At 32.2% G+C, this 18,979-nt stretch overlaps 2 protein-coding genes across 3 annotated transcripts; both read left to right on the forward strand.

The window, feature by feature from the left end:
* The first annotated feature begins 7,369 nt into the window (after positions 1 to 7,369).
* LOC127903803 (probable disease resistance protein At1g61300) lies at positions 7,370 to 8,296 on the forward strand. 2 transcript variants are annotated; one of them, XM_052444895.1, is made up of 2 exons: positions 7,370 to 7,639; positions 7,907 to 8,296. In XM_052444895.1, the coding sequence occupies exons 1-2, from the start codon at positions 7,370 to 7,372 to the stop codon at positions 7,919 to 7,921; spliced, it is 285 nt and encodes a 94-aa protein (XP_052300855.1). In that variant the 3' UTR covers positions 7,922 to 8,296. The 2 variants fall into 2 exon arrangements, with proteins under 2 accessions (XP_052300855.1, XP_052300853.1); XM_052444893.1 differs by having other exon boundaries at positions 7,370 to 7,625.
* Positions 8,297 to 8,412: 116 nt separating this feature from the next.
* On the forward strand, positions 8,413 to 18,744 carry LOC127898796 (disease resistance protein SUMM2-like). Its single transcript, XM_052431281.1, has 3 exons — positions 8,413 to 9,560; positions 12,876 to 12,885; positions 18,327 to 18,744. The coding sequence occupies exons 1-3, from the start codon at positions 9,077 to 9,079 to the stop codon at positions 18,742 to 18,744; spliced, it is 912 nt and encodes a 303-aa protein (XP_052287241.1). The 5' UTR covers positions 8,413 to 9,076.
* Positions 18,745 to 18,979: the final 235 nt, after the last annotated feature.

An 18,979-nucleotide genomic window follows, 5' to 3' on the forward strand; every position in this document is an offset into this window, starting at 1 on the left:
TAACAATACATTTTTTTATTAAAAAATATGAATTATTAATGGTACATATTATTAACAATTATCCATAAAAATATCCATATTATACCATAAAAAATTATTAACAACATATTATTTACAATTATACATATTATACCATAAAAAACTCCAATTGGAGCTTGGAGGAGTAGATCTTAAAAAATTTAGGTTAAATTTTGGATGAGTAGATTCGGTTGTAAAGTAGTTGTTTTTTTATATGTAATTATTAACAATTATCCAATAAATGGGATGACATGTCATTTTATCAATATATATCATATGACATGTCATTGCTTAATAGGAAAATGGGATGACATGTCGTTTTTAAAAAAGACTATATTTACCCTTATGATGTCAGCACTTGCAAACGGCAGTTAACGGATTGGTGAACGGTAGAAATGTTTTGTCAACTTAAAGTATACGAGTGATATACTTGAAAAGTGTTGTATCACGTTTGATATTAGTGTCATTTAACGATATATGACTGATAATTTTCCAAATTACTACTATAACTTATGGCAAATTGGCAATTAAAAATCATAAAAGTCTTTCCTCTTGAATGAGAAAGTGGGTTATTTTCGTTTACTATATATATAGTGTCACAATCAAGATTAGCAAAGGTTTGTTCACAAACCACCATCTATGAAACTATGATGACAAATATTATTTGCTATTATCATGTCACTGCATTACTCTAATGCCATTATTTGCCTAATTAAATATTCATGTCGGTTTTAAGATGAATTTCAAGACATTTAACTAACCATATCTATTGTATTTTATTATGGTGCTCTAGCTAGCTGGTTGCCAGCTTTGCCTTTCAATGGGGTTTGATTAATTACTCTGCATATAGACCATTATATACTAGGACGGCCAATGGTTAATGTAATATAAACACAATAAATTTTAATCAAATATGAATTTTCTGAATAATTGTTTCTTTATTTTATGAATTTTATTTAAACGATATCCCAATTTAAAAAAAAAAAAGAAAGAAAGAAAATCAGCGCGTTTGTCTCCTCCCCATTGTCATGATCAACCTTGTTGGAAACGTTGGTGAGAAAAGTAATACTATACGTTAATTGCTTTTAATATTTTAATCGTTGGTGGCACAACCGCACAAGAAAGTAAAAGTTGTTATATATATATATATTTTAAATAAAAGTTTAGCTTTCAATAATTCAACTTTGAAAAAGGTACAAAAGATGTGTAGGACATTCGTTGAACCACATTATTGGTTGTACACTTTCTAAAGCTACTTTGGCTATGGAATAGGCCATGATTATGAAGCCGAGAAGTATGTTGCAGTGTGGGGTTGTGTAGTTCCTTTTAGCTTCTTCTTACAAATTAATGCTGACAGAAAAAGCAAGATCATATTCCACAAAAGTAAAAGTAACAAAACAACCAGCTGGAATCTTTTATTAAACTACGATAAACTACAAATTAAAGTGGATTCTTTTGAATACAAGTGGGATAGAGGATTGGCTCTTTTATTAAAGGCCAGTAGTCAAGAATCGAATATCTCGATTGCATAGTCTTTTTCAAATTCTTGTTTTATTATTTTTCAAAACTAATTTTTTATTAGTCTACAATTATTTATAATTATATTTTCATTTAGAATACAGTTCAAGTCAAATCTTTTGCACTTCTACCTAACTCGGGCTAATACTAGTCCACTCATTATTCATGTGAGAGAGTTGTAAGGTACATGCATGTAACTTCTCTAACTCGAATTATTCCACACAGAGAAATAAACATAGATGCTTTATAACTTTAGAAATCCGATCTCTTACAGTTGGAAACAGAGATGATGATTACTATAAGAATGAAGAAAAAGATAAAAAATTGTCAATGATTAACGAAGTCTCTATGCAAATTTCTCTATGCAAATTGATTTTAGCAGAAAAATAGTGAGTTGAATGATGTAGGCGATTAGTGGTAATATTTCATAGAGTTAGAGTATTGGCAACCCTTCAATCTTCTCATGAATCCCCTTTTTGAGTTATAGTTATTTTATTTCGAAATATCCTTTTTCTTCTTTAATACACTTCTAATTTTTCATTTAATTTTTTTATTGTTAAACTCAAAGTATTATTGTGATATTTTTCGTTTCTTTTGTAATCTTATTATAATTAAAAAAACCAAAAAAAAAGATTGGCTATGAAATTTGTTGGAAAAAATCTATGTGCGTTTAATTTTTGTTTGTCTTTGACTGTAATTTATTTGAAGTGGGGTTTTATAAGCATAATGAAGGGATCAAAGGATGCCCATAACTTCACTCTATTTTATATGGAGAAAAGTAAAAGGTACACCTAAAGTTAATGGAAAGTACTTCGCAGCTTTCTTTTGATTATAATATCCTTTAATTTAATTAACTTAAAAATTTTGACTTTAATAATTTATAATAAATTAAATTATAATCTTAAAATAAATATAATAATATATTTTAAAATAATCTCTATATTTAAAATTTATTTATTTTCACATTTTATATAAATTTTATAATAAAGACAAACATACTATTAAAATAATATATAAAAAATTTAAAAGTATTTTGAATATTATATAAAATAACTATAACATTTTTTAATACATGAGATATATTTTGTTAATTTAAAATTCTATTTAATCCAAAGATTTATTTAAGATAAATTAATAATAATATTTTTGAAATTATTTGAAATACTAAAAAATATTTTAATATTACTAGTCTATTAAATAAATTAAATATATTTAATAGACTAGTAATATTCTGAAAAATAATAAAAGAAGAATTAAAAAAAGACTAGACAATAGAGATATTCGATTCTTTTAAAGCAAATCGTAATATTCCACAAAGGAGTAAGATCCACAAAAGCAAACAACCAGTTGGATTCTTTTAAAGTGGAATCGTTTATTAAACAACAAATTAATGTTCAAATATTTAAATAGCAGTGCATTAGACGATTAGACTGTCTTATTAAAGGCGAGTATAAAGTAGTCAAGAATCGAATATCTCTATTGTCTAGTCTTTTTTTAATTCTTCTTTTATTATTTTTCAGAATAGGTTTTGGTGATTACAATGGGTTATTATTCAGAGTTATTGTTATCTTCCGGGTCAATTTCTGTTCATCGAAGTCGTTAATTCAAATTTTAGAACTTTTATCAAAAGAATGTTTTTCGTTATCTTTTTTATGGTCTAATTCCAATTGTAAGAAGTAGTCATTTTAAAATTTGGGTCTTGAATCGAATTTCAGTGCATGAATTAATATTAAAAAAAAATCACTACACACAGTTTAGGCTGCAGACTACTTTTTGCAAATTTGACTCTGAAAATTGGAGAAATTAAGTAATTTAGAATGTTTGCAAAGAAAAAGACTAACATACTTCCTATTACACTAAATCTCTATTATCATAATGTTGAGACTAAACTAACTTAAATACGTTTTATTTGAAAAGCTATATTAAATGCAGCCTAATTTTATTAACCTGAAGAGCTAATAGAAGTGTAGTTATAAAAATTATATTCTGACTTAATTAGTACAAGTGATATAAAGGTTAAGTGTGCACTATATTTAATAATTAATTAATGGAGCATGTTAAATAAAATGATAATTTATATTTATATAATGTTAGGAATATGTAAAGTCTAAGTCCACAAGTTGCATTATCTTTAATATTTTCTCTCAATTAAATTCTAAAAATACTTTACAATTATTTAGTAACAACTGTAAATTAAGAATAAATTATTGTCCCAAACAACATTAAAAAATATTTTATTCCATTTGAATCCTTTAATTTTTTTTACAGTATATAGATAATTATTACTATGTGAATGTAAGTTTCTTAAGATGGGACCTATAACAATTTAGAACTTATTACAACGGGGAGTTTATTAGGACCAAAATTTTTTATGAGTACATAAAGTTATCTTGTATAGAATATTAGTATATAGATGTTTTACTGTAATTAGTCTAGAACATTTAAAAAAAAAAAACATATACCGTCCCTTGGATGTAGCTCTTGGGTGACCATGAATGTTCTTTGTTTCCACATTCATTATTTAAAATTTCTAAGAAAAAAATTGCACACTCGAATATCGAAGCAATATGGTAAAATCTCTTTATGGTGACCCTCTATGGGAATAATCTATTTAGTTATAAAAAATTATGATCCCAATTTAGACTAGTTATAAATAACAACAAATTCCACTTTGTAATAAATTATATTTTTTCTATATCTTATCTTAAGAAACTTATCTCTACATAGTAATAATTATTTGTATAGGTAAGAATGGATCAAGATCCTCTCCTGATCTGAGCACTCCTGATCTTTTACAGATCTTATACCACCTGTGTTTTACTGTTAGTGGATGATTATGATTTGACTATTTTTTCTTTTTAATTTATTAATCACCAATTATATTAATAAAATTTGCTCAGATGAAGATCAGATCAAGAAAGGATCCTGATCCAATAAGAATACATGTTATATTAGACTAAAGGAACTTGTCTGCACATAACGATTAGACAACGAGCGAAAATTATTAAAGCGAATGCAAATAATTAGAATTTTTTAAGATGACTTTGTATATTCACAATAATAATTGATAGATACATGTACCAACGTTTTAATATATTTGACATCCTCCATTAATAAATCATTGATGTAATATAGACTTTATCTCTATATCCTCACACTACGGACAACTAAGTCATAATAATAATTTTTGTAACTACATCTCTATTACTTCCTCATAATAATAAGTTAATTTGATCTCTACATTATGACTATGGAGATTTTATTGTATAGGGACACCCAATATAAATAGTATCCCAACTAAAATTGTCCCAAAAAAAAAATCGCTAAAGGATAATTATAATTTTTTTTCACTTCTCAAACGTTGGTGGCAGTTGTAAGCTAAGTTGTCAAATATATTAAACTACAAGTGCTGCCACCAAGTGCGATGCTCTTTTCTAAAGAGAAGTACAGTGGGTCCCGAATAGGACGTGCTTAAATCTGTTTAAATTTTTCCAGTATAACTAACAGAGGTCATTACTAGAATTATATTACTAGCCTATTAGATAGAAAAAATTAGTTATATTATTTTATATTTATTAAAAAAGTTTAAAGTTAATCTTTTTAATTACTATTTAAAAGATATTATAATAAAAAAATAGTGTCTTTACTAAAAATTTAGAAATTTATTTGACCGTTCTCTAAACTTTATTTAATATTATTGATTTAAATAATATCTAAATTAAAAATGTACAGAGAAGAAATTTCGGTGGGTATATTAGTCTTTTACTTTTAACGTTAGTGGCCTTCTTATATTTTATTACAAATTAATCCTAACAAGAAAAAGCTAGATCATATTCCACAAAAGCAAGAGTGACAAAACATGAAAACAACCAACTGGATTCTTTTATTAAACTACAAATTAAAATTGTTTTTTTTAATAAACTATAAATTAAAGCGGATTCTTTTGAATACAGGTGGGACAGACTTAAGCTCTTTTATTAAAGGCAAGTATAAAGTAGTCAAGAATCGAATAGTCTTTTTCAAATTCTTGTTTTATTATTTTTCAAAACTAATTTTTGGTAATTACACTCGGGTCATTAATCATTATTCAGAGTCATTGTTATCTTCGGAGACAGTGGGTAAAAGATAATTACTGGCTGTTTTTCCTTCAAAAGTTAGTGGCTCATGTTTGCAAGTGTGAATGTGCGATGCTCTTTTTCCAAATGCAATTACAGTGGGTCCCGAATCGGAGGATAAAAATCCTTTTAGTTTTTGTATTTTAAGATTAGTATATATTTAGTCTTTATATTTTTAAAAATACCTCGAAACATTCATGCCGTTAAAGTATTGATACCACTACCATTACTTTTCATTTCTTTTAACTTAATTTTACAATATTACCCTTTTATAATAATTTTTTTAGACATTAATAAAAAATAATTAAATCACTAATTTAACTCTAAAAAATAAAAAAATTATATTAATTTTTTTGCAAGCACCGTTTGCACACTTGGTAGGTTGCATACAATTTTTGATAATTAAAAATTAATATAAATTTTTATTTTTATTTTTAGGGTTAAATTGATAATTTAATTATTTTATTTTTATTAATGTACAAACAAAAAAATTATTATTAAAGGGTAATATTGTAAAAATAAGCCAAAAGAAATGAAAAATAACGGTAGAAGTATCAATACTTTAACGACAAGGATGTTTCTAGATATTTTTAAAAATATAGAGATTAAATGAATACTAATCTTCAAATACAGGATTAAATAGAATTTTACCCCGAATCGAACGTGCCTAAATCTTTTTAAAATTTTTGCCGTACAACGGACAGAGGTCATTACTAAAATTTCTCTTCCACAGCCCACATCAGCTTCAGGAATCAGTTTATCAAACTCAATCAATTTTCTTTCTTAACAAAATTCCAAAGATGTGTAGCATTTTTCAGATCACATGCGATGGTGCTTTTTTCAATCGTTGCTTGGATTGCTTTCTTGGAAAAGCAGCATACACACGTAACCTCCAAGATAATCTTGTGGCCTTGCAGACTGAATTAATGAAACTAAACGCAGCAAAGGACGATCTGATGAGGAGGGTCGTCAATGCTGAACGTCAACAAATGAGAAGGCTGGACGGAGTGCAAGTGTGGGTTTCGAGGGTGGATGCTGTTACAACTGAAGCTAATGAACTTATCAGAGACGGCTCTCAAGAAATTGAAAAATTATGTCTTGGAGGGTTCTGTTCCAGGAACTGCACGTCAAGCTACAAGTTTGGGAAACAAGTGGCTAAAAAGCTACGAGATGTGGAGGCTTTATTTGCCGAAGGGGTTTTTGAGGCGGTGGCTACCAAGGTGGTGCCTGAGAGAGCTCCAGAGCCTGTAGCAGATGAAAGACCTGCCGAGCGAACAGTAGTAGGCTTGCAATCACAACTTGAACAAGTCTGGAGATGTCTTGCAGAAGAATCAGCGGGAATCATTGGCCTATATGGTATGGGCGGTGTTGGTAAAACTACACTATTGACCCATATCAACAATAAATTTCTCGAGAGTCCAACCAACTTTGATTGTGTGATTTGGGTAGTAGTTTCAAAAGACCTGCGACTCGAAAAAATTCAAGAAGATATTGGGAAAAAGATATGTTTGGTTGATGATGATTTGTGGAAGAGTAAAATTTTTGAAGAGAAAGCTGTAGCCATCTTGCGGAGATTAGGAGAGAAGAGATTTGTATTGTTGTTAGATGATTTATGGGAGCGGGTTGATTTAACAAAAGTGGGCGTTCCACTTCCCAGACCAAAAAATACTACCTCATAAGTCGTATTCACAAGCCGTTTCATCGATGTTTGTGGTAGCATGGAAGCTGGCAGGAAGTTCCAAGTAGCATGCTTATCAGAAAAGGATGCTTGGGAACTGTTTCAAGAAAAAGTTGGGGAAGAAACTCTTGAGAGTGATCATGATATCGTTGAGCTAGCCCAAACCGTGGCCAAGAAGTGTGGTGGTTTGCCACTCGCACTTATTACTATTGGTCGAGCTATGGCCATCAAAAAGACAGCCGAGGAGTGGAGACATGCAATTGAAGTGTTAAGACGATCAGCTTCAGAGTTTCCAGGTTTGGGAAAAGAGGTGTATCCTCTTTTAAACTTTAGCTATGATAGTTTGCTGAATGAGACGATTAGATCTTGTTTCTTATATTGTTGTTTATATCCTGAAGATTATGGCATTCTTAAATGGGACTTGATTGATTGTTGGATTTCTGAGGGATTCTTAGAGGAATCTAATAGGTTTGGTTGTTAGAGTGCAATTTATGCACTAGTTTTGCATTATTTACTTCCCTTAATATCAATGTTTTGCACTTAATAATAGTGATTTACTTGTGTTTTACTTTTGTAGGTGCAATTCTATTGATTGATGATAAAATTGAGCTATAAGATGATGTTTAAGGATGATTGTTCTCTTGAAGAAATTATGAGCGTCAGAAGAACTTTGTTGATAAGGCGTGGGCGCGTGCTGTCAACTGCGGACCTGCAGTTTTAGTTTAACGTGTTTTGTATTTTTGGTTATTTTTGTAATTACGAATTTAATATTTCAGATATTAGGATTTTATTTTAAATAGAATTCTAAAAGAGAAGAGAGAGAAAGTATTTAAGGGAGGAATCTATTGTGAAAGGGGGATTTTGGATTGGAGAAAAAGAAACCCTAGATCTAATTTTTCTCTTCTCTCTATGAGGAACTAAACCCATTTTTCTGGTTGAAGGTTAATGAAGCTTTGATTCATCACTACTGTGAGATCTTTCTTGTGCTTTAATTGTTTTATTACTTTTTGGGTATTTGTTTATTCTCTGAATTATTTTCATGATTATGTTTGTTAATTAGGTAATTGGCCACTATTTAATTATCAACTTAATCTATTGTCAATTAAAGGATTCATCGTATGAAGAATTTAATGTTTGTGACAAATAACATAGCAGAGAGTTGTGTTGTGAGAATAAACAATCTAATTTAAATGAATCATCATATGTGTTGATTAGGATTTGGGTCTCTCTGGTTTTTCAGGCTGTCAATTGATTAAATTCTATGATCGTATCTAGGGTTGTCTATTGATTAGGGAAATAACCAACGGTCGTACCTTGGTTATCGACTAGTTAAGGAGAGATTGGCTATTAGAGGGTCTCAGTAGCTATAACCGGTCTATTCATGAGTAATAATAATCTATATTTGAATCAATGATCAGTAGTCGAATCAAGCTGAGTTAATTCCTTCAACCAGAGCTTTCTCCAATTTGAATTACAACTTTAATTTGCATTCTTGTTATTTTAATTTGATTTTTATTATTGTCAACAATTCCCCTATTTTACGTTTTACGTTTCAAAAGGATTTAATTAATTACCGATCTCTGTGGACACGACCCTGCTCAATCACTATACACAATTTATTTAGAGTAGGAATTTACTTTTGTTGGCTTCGACACCCATCATTGGTGCAGAAAACCGAGGATACTACATTGTGGGCACTCTTGTTCATGTGTGTTTACTAGAAGAGATAGAAGATGATAAAGTAAAAATGCTTGACGTTGTTCGTGATATGGCTCTATGGATAGCTTGTGAAACTGAGAAGGAGAAGATAAACTTTTTGGTTTGTGCAGGTGCTGGATTAGAAGAGGCACCGGATGTTAAAGAATGGGAAAATGTGAGAAGATTGTCATTGATGCAAAACCAAATTGAAACTCTGTCAGAGGTTCCCACATGCCCTCATTTCGTCACTTTATTTCTTGACTTTAATGGGGAGTTGAAGATGATCGCGGATGGCTTCTTCCAACTTATGCCTTCTCTCAAAGTTTTGAAGATGTCAAACTGCTGGAATTTGAAATTTCTTGTTGGGATGTCAAAGTTGGGTTCGCTACAGCTTCTTGATATTTCACAGAACGCCATAGAAGAGTTACCAGAAGAGTTGAAGTTGTTGATAAATCTGACATGTTTGAATTTGAGGGGGACAGGCCAATTAAATAAAATTCCACGGCAACTAATATCAAATTTTTCAAGGTTACGTGGGTTAAGGAAGTTCATAACGTGTGCAAGCAGTCAACTCAAGGTTAGCACGTGGGAGAATTTGCTGAGCTAAAGTTAGTTAAATAAGCAATGCCAGCTCAACAAATTCAGTCAAGGTTTACTGAGATTTTATTCCTATTGTTTTCTTTTCTGTTAACAATGTATAAAGGTGTTCTTTGTACTCATTTGATCATTAAGAAAAAAAGAAATAAAATCTAGAATATTCTCTGAAGTTTTCTCAGTAAAACAGAGTAAATTTTCTCAGTAACTAAACAGTATATATCAGTGGAATTTACGTTTTATAACATGGTATCAGAGCCAAACAGTAACCAGCAAACAATGATGAGAAATCTAGCAATCAATAATACACATCAACACACTCAAATCAATTTCTCTTTCACGAATCCAATTAAACTAGATCGATCAAACTACCTGCTCTGGCGTTCACAAGTTCTGGCTTCGATTAGAGGTAATCGACTAGAAGACTTCATAACTAGAATCAAATCAACATCTGAAGAAAATATTTTGTTAGCTGGAGTTGATGGATCTACACAACAAATTGAGAATCCTGAGTATCAGATCTGGAGATCACAAGATCAAATTCTTCTTGGTTGGCTACTGTCAACCTTAAGTGAAGGTATCCTTAGTCTTGTTATTAACTGTAAAAGCTCATTTTCTTCAGCTCAGATATGAACTGAACACTCTTAAAAAGGAGTCTCTTAGTATTGAAGATTATTGTGTTAAAATGAAAGCAATAGCTGATAAGCTTGCTAGTGCTGGTAGCTCGATAACAGAAAAGGATCTAATGCTAACCATACTCAATGGATTAGGATCAGGATATAGTGATATTGCTACTTTCATAACTGGTTCACGAATGGAATTTGATGATACTTATGCATTATTGCTCACTCATGAAACTAGGTTGGAACAAGATCATGATGATAAGAGTATGTTCAATGCTAACTATGCATATACTAATGCATTTCATCCTAAGGTTTATTATGCACAGCCTAGAGGAAATTTTAAGAGAGGAGGTTATTATGGTGGTAGGAATGTTTTCTCTGGTAGAGGGAATATGAATTTTTCTCCAAGAATGTTTAATGGAGGTTTTAGAAGTGGTTTTGGTAGAGGATATTATGTTGGTAATCCTTTTAATGGTAATAATTCTTTAGCACCAAAGAATTCATCATCTGTTATCAAGAATGGATCACAGAGAACTTTTAATAACAATCCAGGGGACTCAGTATGTCAGATTTGTCTCAAACTTGGTCATACTGCTGATATTTGTTGGCATAGATTTGTTGAAGATTATGTGCCAATGCCAAGGGGTTTTTAGAAAAGGAAAAGCACCCAGAGCAGCATCACTACTAGAAAAATAGCTTTTACTGATACTTGTCTTGTGATACTTTTCTAAAAAGTATCAGCAATTACATATATTTGGGCCATTTTCCGTGTTTAACAAACAAGTGTCACAAATTACTGATTCTATGATGTTTGTATATTAAACATCAGAGATCGTCGACACTAAGGTATCAGAAACAACAAAAAAAAATAAAAAATCTATTTTTGTTTTAGTTGCGACTCGAACCTAGGACCTCAAAACTAAAGTGCTTTATGTTCAACCAACAAACCACCATGCCAAATTCATAAATTAGTTTGTGTTGAACATGTTGAAATTATCAAATTAAATTAATATAGAAAACAAAAATATAAAAGCAAAAGAAAAAAACCCTAAATCAACATAAACATAAAATTCCCTAACTCCTAAATCCATGGCCAGCCGCCTCATCTCTCTGGCGATATCCTTCTTCTTCTTCATACCTCTAAAACTTCGAGCCCTAAAATTCAAGGGTCCATGTCATAAGAAATCCTACCACCACTGCTCAAATTCTAACACCCATACCATACGAAACCCTAATGATCTACATTATGCAAAACATCCACCATGCCGCTATGCCACAAGCTCACAAGACCCGCTTTAGATCTCCACATTTTGCTCACCCTACTCGAGTGCACACCGCCCCTCTCGCTTCGACTTCTCGGGATTTCTTGTTAGCTGAAGTTTTGTTTTCTTCCGCTAATTCGATCTTCGAAAGGTCTCGGAGCTCCAAGTAACTAAGTAAGCTCGGTTTTCTTCTATTCTCTCAGATACTTGCTTACACATTCCTTTTTTTTTCGTGTTAAATTTTGTTGTTTCGTTGTGTTATATGGATCGATGAGAGTCACAGACTTTGACGAGACAATGACGATATTGTTTTGGAGTTTCGTTTCGTAGATCTGTGATAGAGTCTCCTTTTTCAGATATTTCCTTTCATTTACCATATTTGCACAATTTGTTTTGTCATTAAATTATTTGCGTTTGAATGTACAATTTTTGTTTTCGTTTTATATTTTCAAATACTGTTTCTTGGAGCGAATTAGTGGAGGAATTTTTGGTTGAAGCAGAGGATGGATAACTTTTGTATTTTGAACTTTGTATGTTATTTATTATTTGAACTTGAAGCTAAAAGGTGACCAAATTTTCCAAAGGTTAGGGTTTGGTTGGCTTATGTGAAAATGCCGAACGAATGTGTATTATTCATACTCCAATATTGTAGGTGCGTCAATGCACCTCCTTGCGATGGTTGCAGCAACGAAACTGTAGGTCAAGGTTTGGGTACCCCATTTCCTTCAAAGATCCAATATGGAGCAACTCGAGTCGAGCTTTTTCGGTCAATTTAAACAAAACCTTTACTCCTAATTTATTGTCTTTTGCTTTCTGTTTGTACCTGTAGGAGTTCATATTTTGTAATGTTCCGTAAGTGTCCAATAACTGGTTAAATTATGACTTATGCTAGGTGAAGATTTTGTGTTACAATCCCCTTCAATAGGCAATCACTCTTTTTGTAAATGTTCATGGGTAATTGCTTTGCCTTTGCTTCTGTTGTACTTTTGTTTTTGTGGGGTTTTAGTTAATGGATGTTGAGTTATATTTCAATCAGTTTGATTTCTCTGCATATTTTTCATATTTTAGTATTAGAAGAGGTATTTAATCAAATGAAGACAAAAACAATTGTCGGCCAACCAACAAACTCACTTTAGTTTGTTGTGAAATGATTTTCTCTCTCTCTCTCGATTTTCACTGGTTCTGTGGTTTTTTCCCTTCCACAATGTGATTTAGTTCTGTTCTATTTATGGATGTTACCAACATTTTAGCTTTTAAGAAACAGACAAAAAGATTCTGAAGTTTGTTTCTTGTTTCTTACTCTGAATTTCCAAGGCATCTTATTTGGAGAAATGCATTCTGAATGGAGAAATTTCTCCAAATTTATGAGATGTGGTTCTGTCTTGCTGAATGAACATTGTATTTCCTTCAATGGTTTGCGAGCCATTAAGTTATTTGAGCAAACAAAATTAGCAATATGGAATCCTGTTTCTACAGGATTATAGTTGTAGGACTCTAGAATTTAGTCTAGGTAATGTTTTTACCATTGTAAAAAGTATCTGACATTGGTGATGTTTAAGCATATGTGTCATTTCTTTTGGGCTTCACTTTGGATCCTTTTTTTCTTTTTTTACAAACAATGGATGGTTAAAACCTAAGAGACTGATTGATTTTTGTTTTAAATCCAGTGGTTATGCCTTGTAAACTTTTGAGTTGTATCAATTTCTTTTCCTGGCCTAACTTGGCTAAATTTATGCTATATAATTGAATTCTACAAATTTTGGCTATGTATGATGTAAAGGTCATAAGTCTTGTATCTTCATTTGTTCACCACAGGCTTGATACTTCACAACTACCATAAGTTATGTCATGCCATGTCTTCTTTAGCAATATTGTGTGGCTTTGAGTAGTATTAATGTTTTTGTTTGTTAATTCACGACTTAATGGAACCATTTTCCTTATAATCGAGAACCTTCGTGCGAGTGTTGTGGAGAAATCTTATGATTCATGTGTAGGTGTGTTTGCTTAATGTGATGACTTTTATTATGTGTTGTAGTTCTTGTGTCTATAAGAGGAACCTTTGCTCCTATGTCTATTTATCTCCGACTTTCAGTTTAGGCGTAAATAGGTTACTCTTCTTTCTTTCTCATTTTTTAATTTCTATGTTCTCCTATGTCTATTTACATGGACTGCTTTGCTGCTTCTCTGCAGTGAAAACAACCCTGGTAATTTACAGGAGCTTTTTTCACTTCAGAACAATAGCAAGACATCCCCTGCAGATTTTTTATTGATTTTGCATAGATTGGTTTGTTGCTTTGGGTTGGAATGCTACTGGATATATGTCAGAATTATAGCGCTATTGGAAGATGGTGGGTTGTTGCATATGAGTTGGAGTGTTCCTGGGTATGTAGCTAGAATTAGAGTGCTGTTGGAAGATGGTATTGCTACTGGAAGTTTTGCTCAAAAACTTGTCGTTGGAATACTTGCATTAATTTTTGGAAATTTTATTGGGTAACTTGGCTAGGTGGCTGAAATTTTAATTGCTTTTGTGTATTGAAGCATTTGGATTGTGTAATATATATTGATAATATTTAAATGTTATGAAAGGTTTTGATAAATAAATTGATTTTTGTTCTTATTTCTCACAGCCTTTTAATTCTATCAACAAATCAATGGGTAATGTCATTTTGTATAATTATTTTTTTAAATAATACATAAAGTAGTGATACTATAGTAACAGTATCACAAATACTAATATAGTATTGTAATATTTTGATACCATGGTGTTATGATTTTAATGATACTATAGTAATAGTAATTACTGACACCACTTACAAGTGTCACTATTTTTCTGACTGCCAGATTACTGACACAATTAGCAAGTGTCACTAAAAGTAATTACTGACACTATTCTAATGTCAGTAAAGACCATTTTTCTAGTAGTGCATATCTGTCAAATTTTGATGGTTCTGTTTCAAATCCAAACTTTGAAGATTATGAGAACTTCAACTATATGCCTTCAGCTTATAATCCTATGTCTGGCAATAGCTATTATTCTGGTTTTGATGCTTGTACTCCTGGAGTAGCATTTATGGCTAACTTTGAAGGAGTTGCTAATGATGAATGGTACTTGGATAGTGGGGCAACTCACCATCTGGACAACAACATGGAGAGCTTGCAGATCAGTGAGGAGTTTAAGGGTACTGATTAGCTCATAATTGGTAATGGTCAAGGTTTGTTTATCACTAATGTTGATTTTGCATTTCTGTCACAAAGAGCATCAAATTACTTATCTGCACATTCCAGAATAGCACTTAAGGATATATTACTTGTTCCATCAATTACCAAAAATCTACTAAGCATTTCCAAATTGACATCTGATAACCCTATAACTGTTGAATTTTGTGGGAATGTTTGTTTTGTGAAGGACATGAATAGACAAGTTCTGCTGCAGGGACTTGCCGAAAAAGGTCTATACAAGCTGCTGCTGAGTTCTAATTCCTCTTCTTCATTTCCTTCATCTCATCTTTGTCATACTCAACTAAATAATTATGTCTCAATGTTGTCTAGCTTTCAAAGCTTTGATAATCCTTCTAAAGTTTGTTATCATTCTGTTTTCAATAAATGCAAAACCAAATATGATGTAATGACATTGTTACATAGAAAATTTGGTCATCCAAGTTCAATGATTCTGATGCATTTAGCTAAGTCTTGCAAGCAATTAAAAATCTCTCAAAAAGATATTCTATCTTGTACAAATTCTTTGTGTGAGGCATGTCAGTTAGGCAAAGTTCACAGGCAAAGTTTTCCAGCAACTGAAACAAAAACAAAAGGAGTATTAGAACTGATTCATACTGATATCTAGGGACCTTCACCCACTGTATCTAGAAATGGATACAAGTATTACATTAGTTTTGTGGATGATTACACTAGATACACCTGGATCTATCCACTTAAGCTTAAATCACAAGCATTTGAAGTTTTCAAACTGTTCAAGGCACAAGTTGAAAATTAGTTTAATACCAAGATTAAGGAATTACAATCTGATCTGGGGGAGAGAGTTTAGAGTATTCAGTAATTTCCTAAGTCAAAATGGAATCAAGTTTAGACATTCATGCCCTTATACTCATCACCAGAATGGTCTTGTTGAGAAGAAACAAAGACACATAATTGAATTAGCATTAACACTCTTAGCTCAAGCTAATCTCCCTTTTCAGTTTTGGTGGAAAGCTGTTCACACAGCAACATATCATATTAATAGGTTACCAACACCTGTTCTTAAGCTTTTATCTCCTTATGAAAAGCTCTTTAAACACAAACCAGATTATTCATTTCATAAGTGCTTTGGTTGCCTATGTTATCCATATATGAGAGATTTAAATAAACACAAATTTGATTTTCACACCACCAAATGCATCTTCATTGGCTATAGTCATTCTTACAAGGGTTATAAGTGTTTAACAAGCTCAGGAAAAATTCATATCCTAAGGCATGTTATCTTTGATGAAAATACATTCCCTTACTTAACAAACAAAGTCTTTCATTTATCCGAGAACAGTTCAAATTCTGAAATATCAGTGTCAAACTTTTCCCAGTAACAAATTTATCATCTCTCCACATTATCCTTAACTGACAGCAGCTTGGAAGATCTTCAATCAGCAAGTTCAGAAAGCAATGAACAAGTACCTTCTGTTTCTGCACACACAAATAATCTGCATCAACAAGAGCATTCTCAAGAGCATTCCTCATCAACTATACCATTATCACCAACACAACAACAAACTGAATCACAACCACAAAATGAACCACATCTATCTACTTCCTAGCACATAAATCAAACTCAAACTAGAAACCTTCCTTCACAACCATCACATTCAATGGTAACCAGATCGAAAATATGGAATCTTCAAGCCAAAAGTTTACATAACCACCTTAACCAACAAAGAACCCAGTACTGTTCAAGAAGCTCTAAGTGATCAGAATTGGCATCAAGCTCTGAAAGATGAATATGAAGCTTTGCTTAGGAATGAAACATGGTCACTAGTACCATTTTCAGAGGTATACAAGGTTGTTGACAGTAAAGGGGTTTTCAGAATTAAACAAAACACAGATGAGAGTGTAGCTAAATACAAAGCCAGGTTAGTTGCAAAGGGTTTCCAGCAAACTAATGGTGTTGACTACTTTGAGACCTTTAGTCTTGTGGTAAAGGCCTGCACAGTAAGAATTATTTTTAGTTTGGCTGTGATGAACAAGTGGAAAATAAGGCAAGTGGATGTCAATAATGCATTCTTAAATGGAGAATTGACTGAAGATGTTTACATGTATAAGCCAGAAGGTTTCATTGATGAGAAAAAGTCCAGTTATGTATGCAAGTTGAAGAAAGCCCTGTATGGCTTAAAACAAGCTCCTAGAGCTTGGTATGATAAGTTGAAAAACCGTCTGATAAGTTGAAAAACTGTTTGATAAGTAATTGGGGTTTTCAAAATTCCAGAGCTGATACTTCTCTCTTCTTCAAAGAGATTCAAGGCTCAATAATACTTGTGCTTATATATGTGAATGATATACTTATTACAGGGCCTGACATTGGAGAATTAGAGAAGTTTATCTTAGAATTCAGTAAGACATTTGCTTTAAAGGATCTAGGAATACTATCATACTTTCTTGGGATAGAAGTCTCTTATGCTGATGGTTGTATGTACTTATCTCAGAGAAAGTATATTAATGATCTCTTGTCTAAAGCTGATATGTTGAACTGTAAAGGGTGTGATACTCCCATAGCGATTGGACTGAAACTTCAAAAGGAGGTTAAAGGTTGTTTAGGTCAGTATGTTGAGGATGCAACCAGTTACAGAAGTTTGGTTGGAGGCTTGCAATATCTGGTGTTAACCAGACCAGAGATAGCCTTTGCTGTGCACAAACTCAGTCAATATGTGACAGCTCCAACATTGCAGCACATAATGGCCTGTAAACGAGTTCTAAGATACCTAAAGGAAACCATGGATTATGGTCTAAAGTTTTCAGCTGGTGGAGAAATGGAAATCACAGGTTTTATAAATGCAGATTGGGCATGCGATATTGATGACAGAAAATCTATAGGTGCATACTGTATCTATTTTGGAAATAATCTGGTGTCATGGTCATCTAAGAAGTAGTCTGTGGTGATAAGGTCTAGTGCAGAAAGCGAATACAGAGCTTTGGCTTCTGCAAGTGTAGAAATAGCATGGATTCAATCTTTGTTCAGTGAGCTAAATATAAGATGTGTCTCAGTACTTATCATCTGGTGTGACAACATGAGTGCAACAAAGTTAAGATAAAAATCTAGTCTACCATTCACGTACCAAACACATTGAACTGGATATGCATTTTGTTAGAGATAAGGTTTTAGCAGAGGAGCTGAAAATTAACTTCATTCAAAGTGAAGAACAGATAGCCGATGTCCTAACAAAACCTCTCACATTCATTCATTTTAATTATTTCATAAACAAACTCAATGTGCAGCCATGCCCCTTGAGTTTGAGGAGGGCTGTTAAGGAAGCTCATAACGTGTACAAGCAGTCAGCTCAAGGTTAGCACGTGGGAGAATTTGCTGAGCTAAAGTTAGTTAAGTAAGCGATGTCAGCTCAGCAAATTCAGTCAAGGTTTACTGAGATTTTATTCATATTGTTTTCTTTTCTATTAACAATGTATAAAGGCATGCTTTGTACTCATTTGATCAATAAGAAAAGAAGAAATAAAATCCAGAATATTCTCTGAAGTTTTCTCAGTAAAACAGAGTAAATTTTCTTAGTAACCAAACAGTACAGATCAGTGGAATTTACGTTTTATAACAACGTGTGTTGAGAATGTTGGGTATTGGCCAATTCAATTTTCATGAAGCACCAGAAGACAACGCTTTATTTGGTGGGGGTGAAGTTTTGATACAGGTATTGCTCGGTTTGAAATATTTAGAGGTATTGGAGTTGACCTTGGGAAGTTATCATGCTCTCCAAATTCTTTTGAGCTCAAATCAGTCAAAAAGTTGTATTCGATCTCTTCTCCTCCACAAGTTTAGAGGTACAACGCCGATTATTGATGCTACGGCTTTCGCAGAGCTAAACCACCTCAACGAATTATTTATTAATAATAGTATTGAGTTGATAGAATTGAAGATTGATTATACAGAGATAGTACAAAAAAGGCAGGAACCTTTTGTTTTCCGCAGCCTTCACCGTGTTACCATATTTAGGGCCCGTTTGGGAGTGAGGTGCTGTAGCTTTTAAGCTGCAGTTGCTGTGGAGTAAAAGCTATAGATGTGGAATGGAAGTTGATGGTGTTTGGTAAAAGTGTTGTAGCTTTTAAGCTGCAACTACTGATGGTGTTTGGTAGAGTGGATGAATATTTGTAATAATTAATTTTAAATAACATTATTTTTAATTGTTAACAAATCAATTATTTTTCATTCTTCAAATTATTATATTGACATACAATTACGATTTATTCCGTTACAAATTAAAT

This window comes from Citrus sinensis, chromosome 7 (assembly GCF_022201045.2).
Source record: "Citrus sinensis cultivar Valencia sweet orange chromosome 7, DVS_A1.0, whole genome shotgun sequence".
In the NCBI taxonomy this organism is placed as follows: Eukaryota; Viridiplantae; Streptophyta; class Magnoliopsida; order Sapindales; family Rutaceae; genus Citrus; species Citrus sinensis.

Excerpts from the sequence above, each read along its gene's own strand:
- LOC127903803 (XM_052444893.1), top strand. The coding sequence starts at position 7,370 with ATGGAAGCTGGCAGGAAGTTCCAAGTAGCATGCTTATCAGAAAAGGAT. Across the intron at positions 7,626-7,906 it reads ATCAGCTTCAGAGTTTCCAG|GTGCAATTCTATTGATTGAT; the intron begins GTTTGGGAAAAG and ends TTACTTTTGTAG.
- LOC127898796 (XM_052431281.1), top strand. The coding sequence starts at position 9,077 with ATGCTTGACGTTGTTCGTGATATGGCTCTATGGATAGCTTGTGAAACT.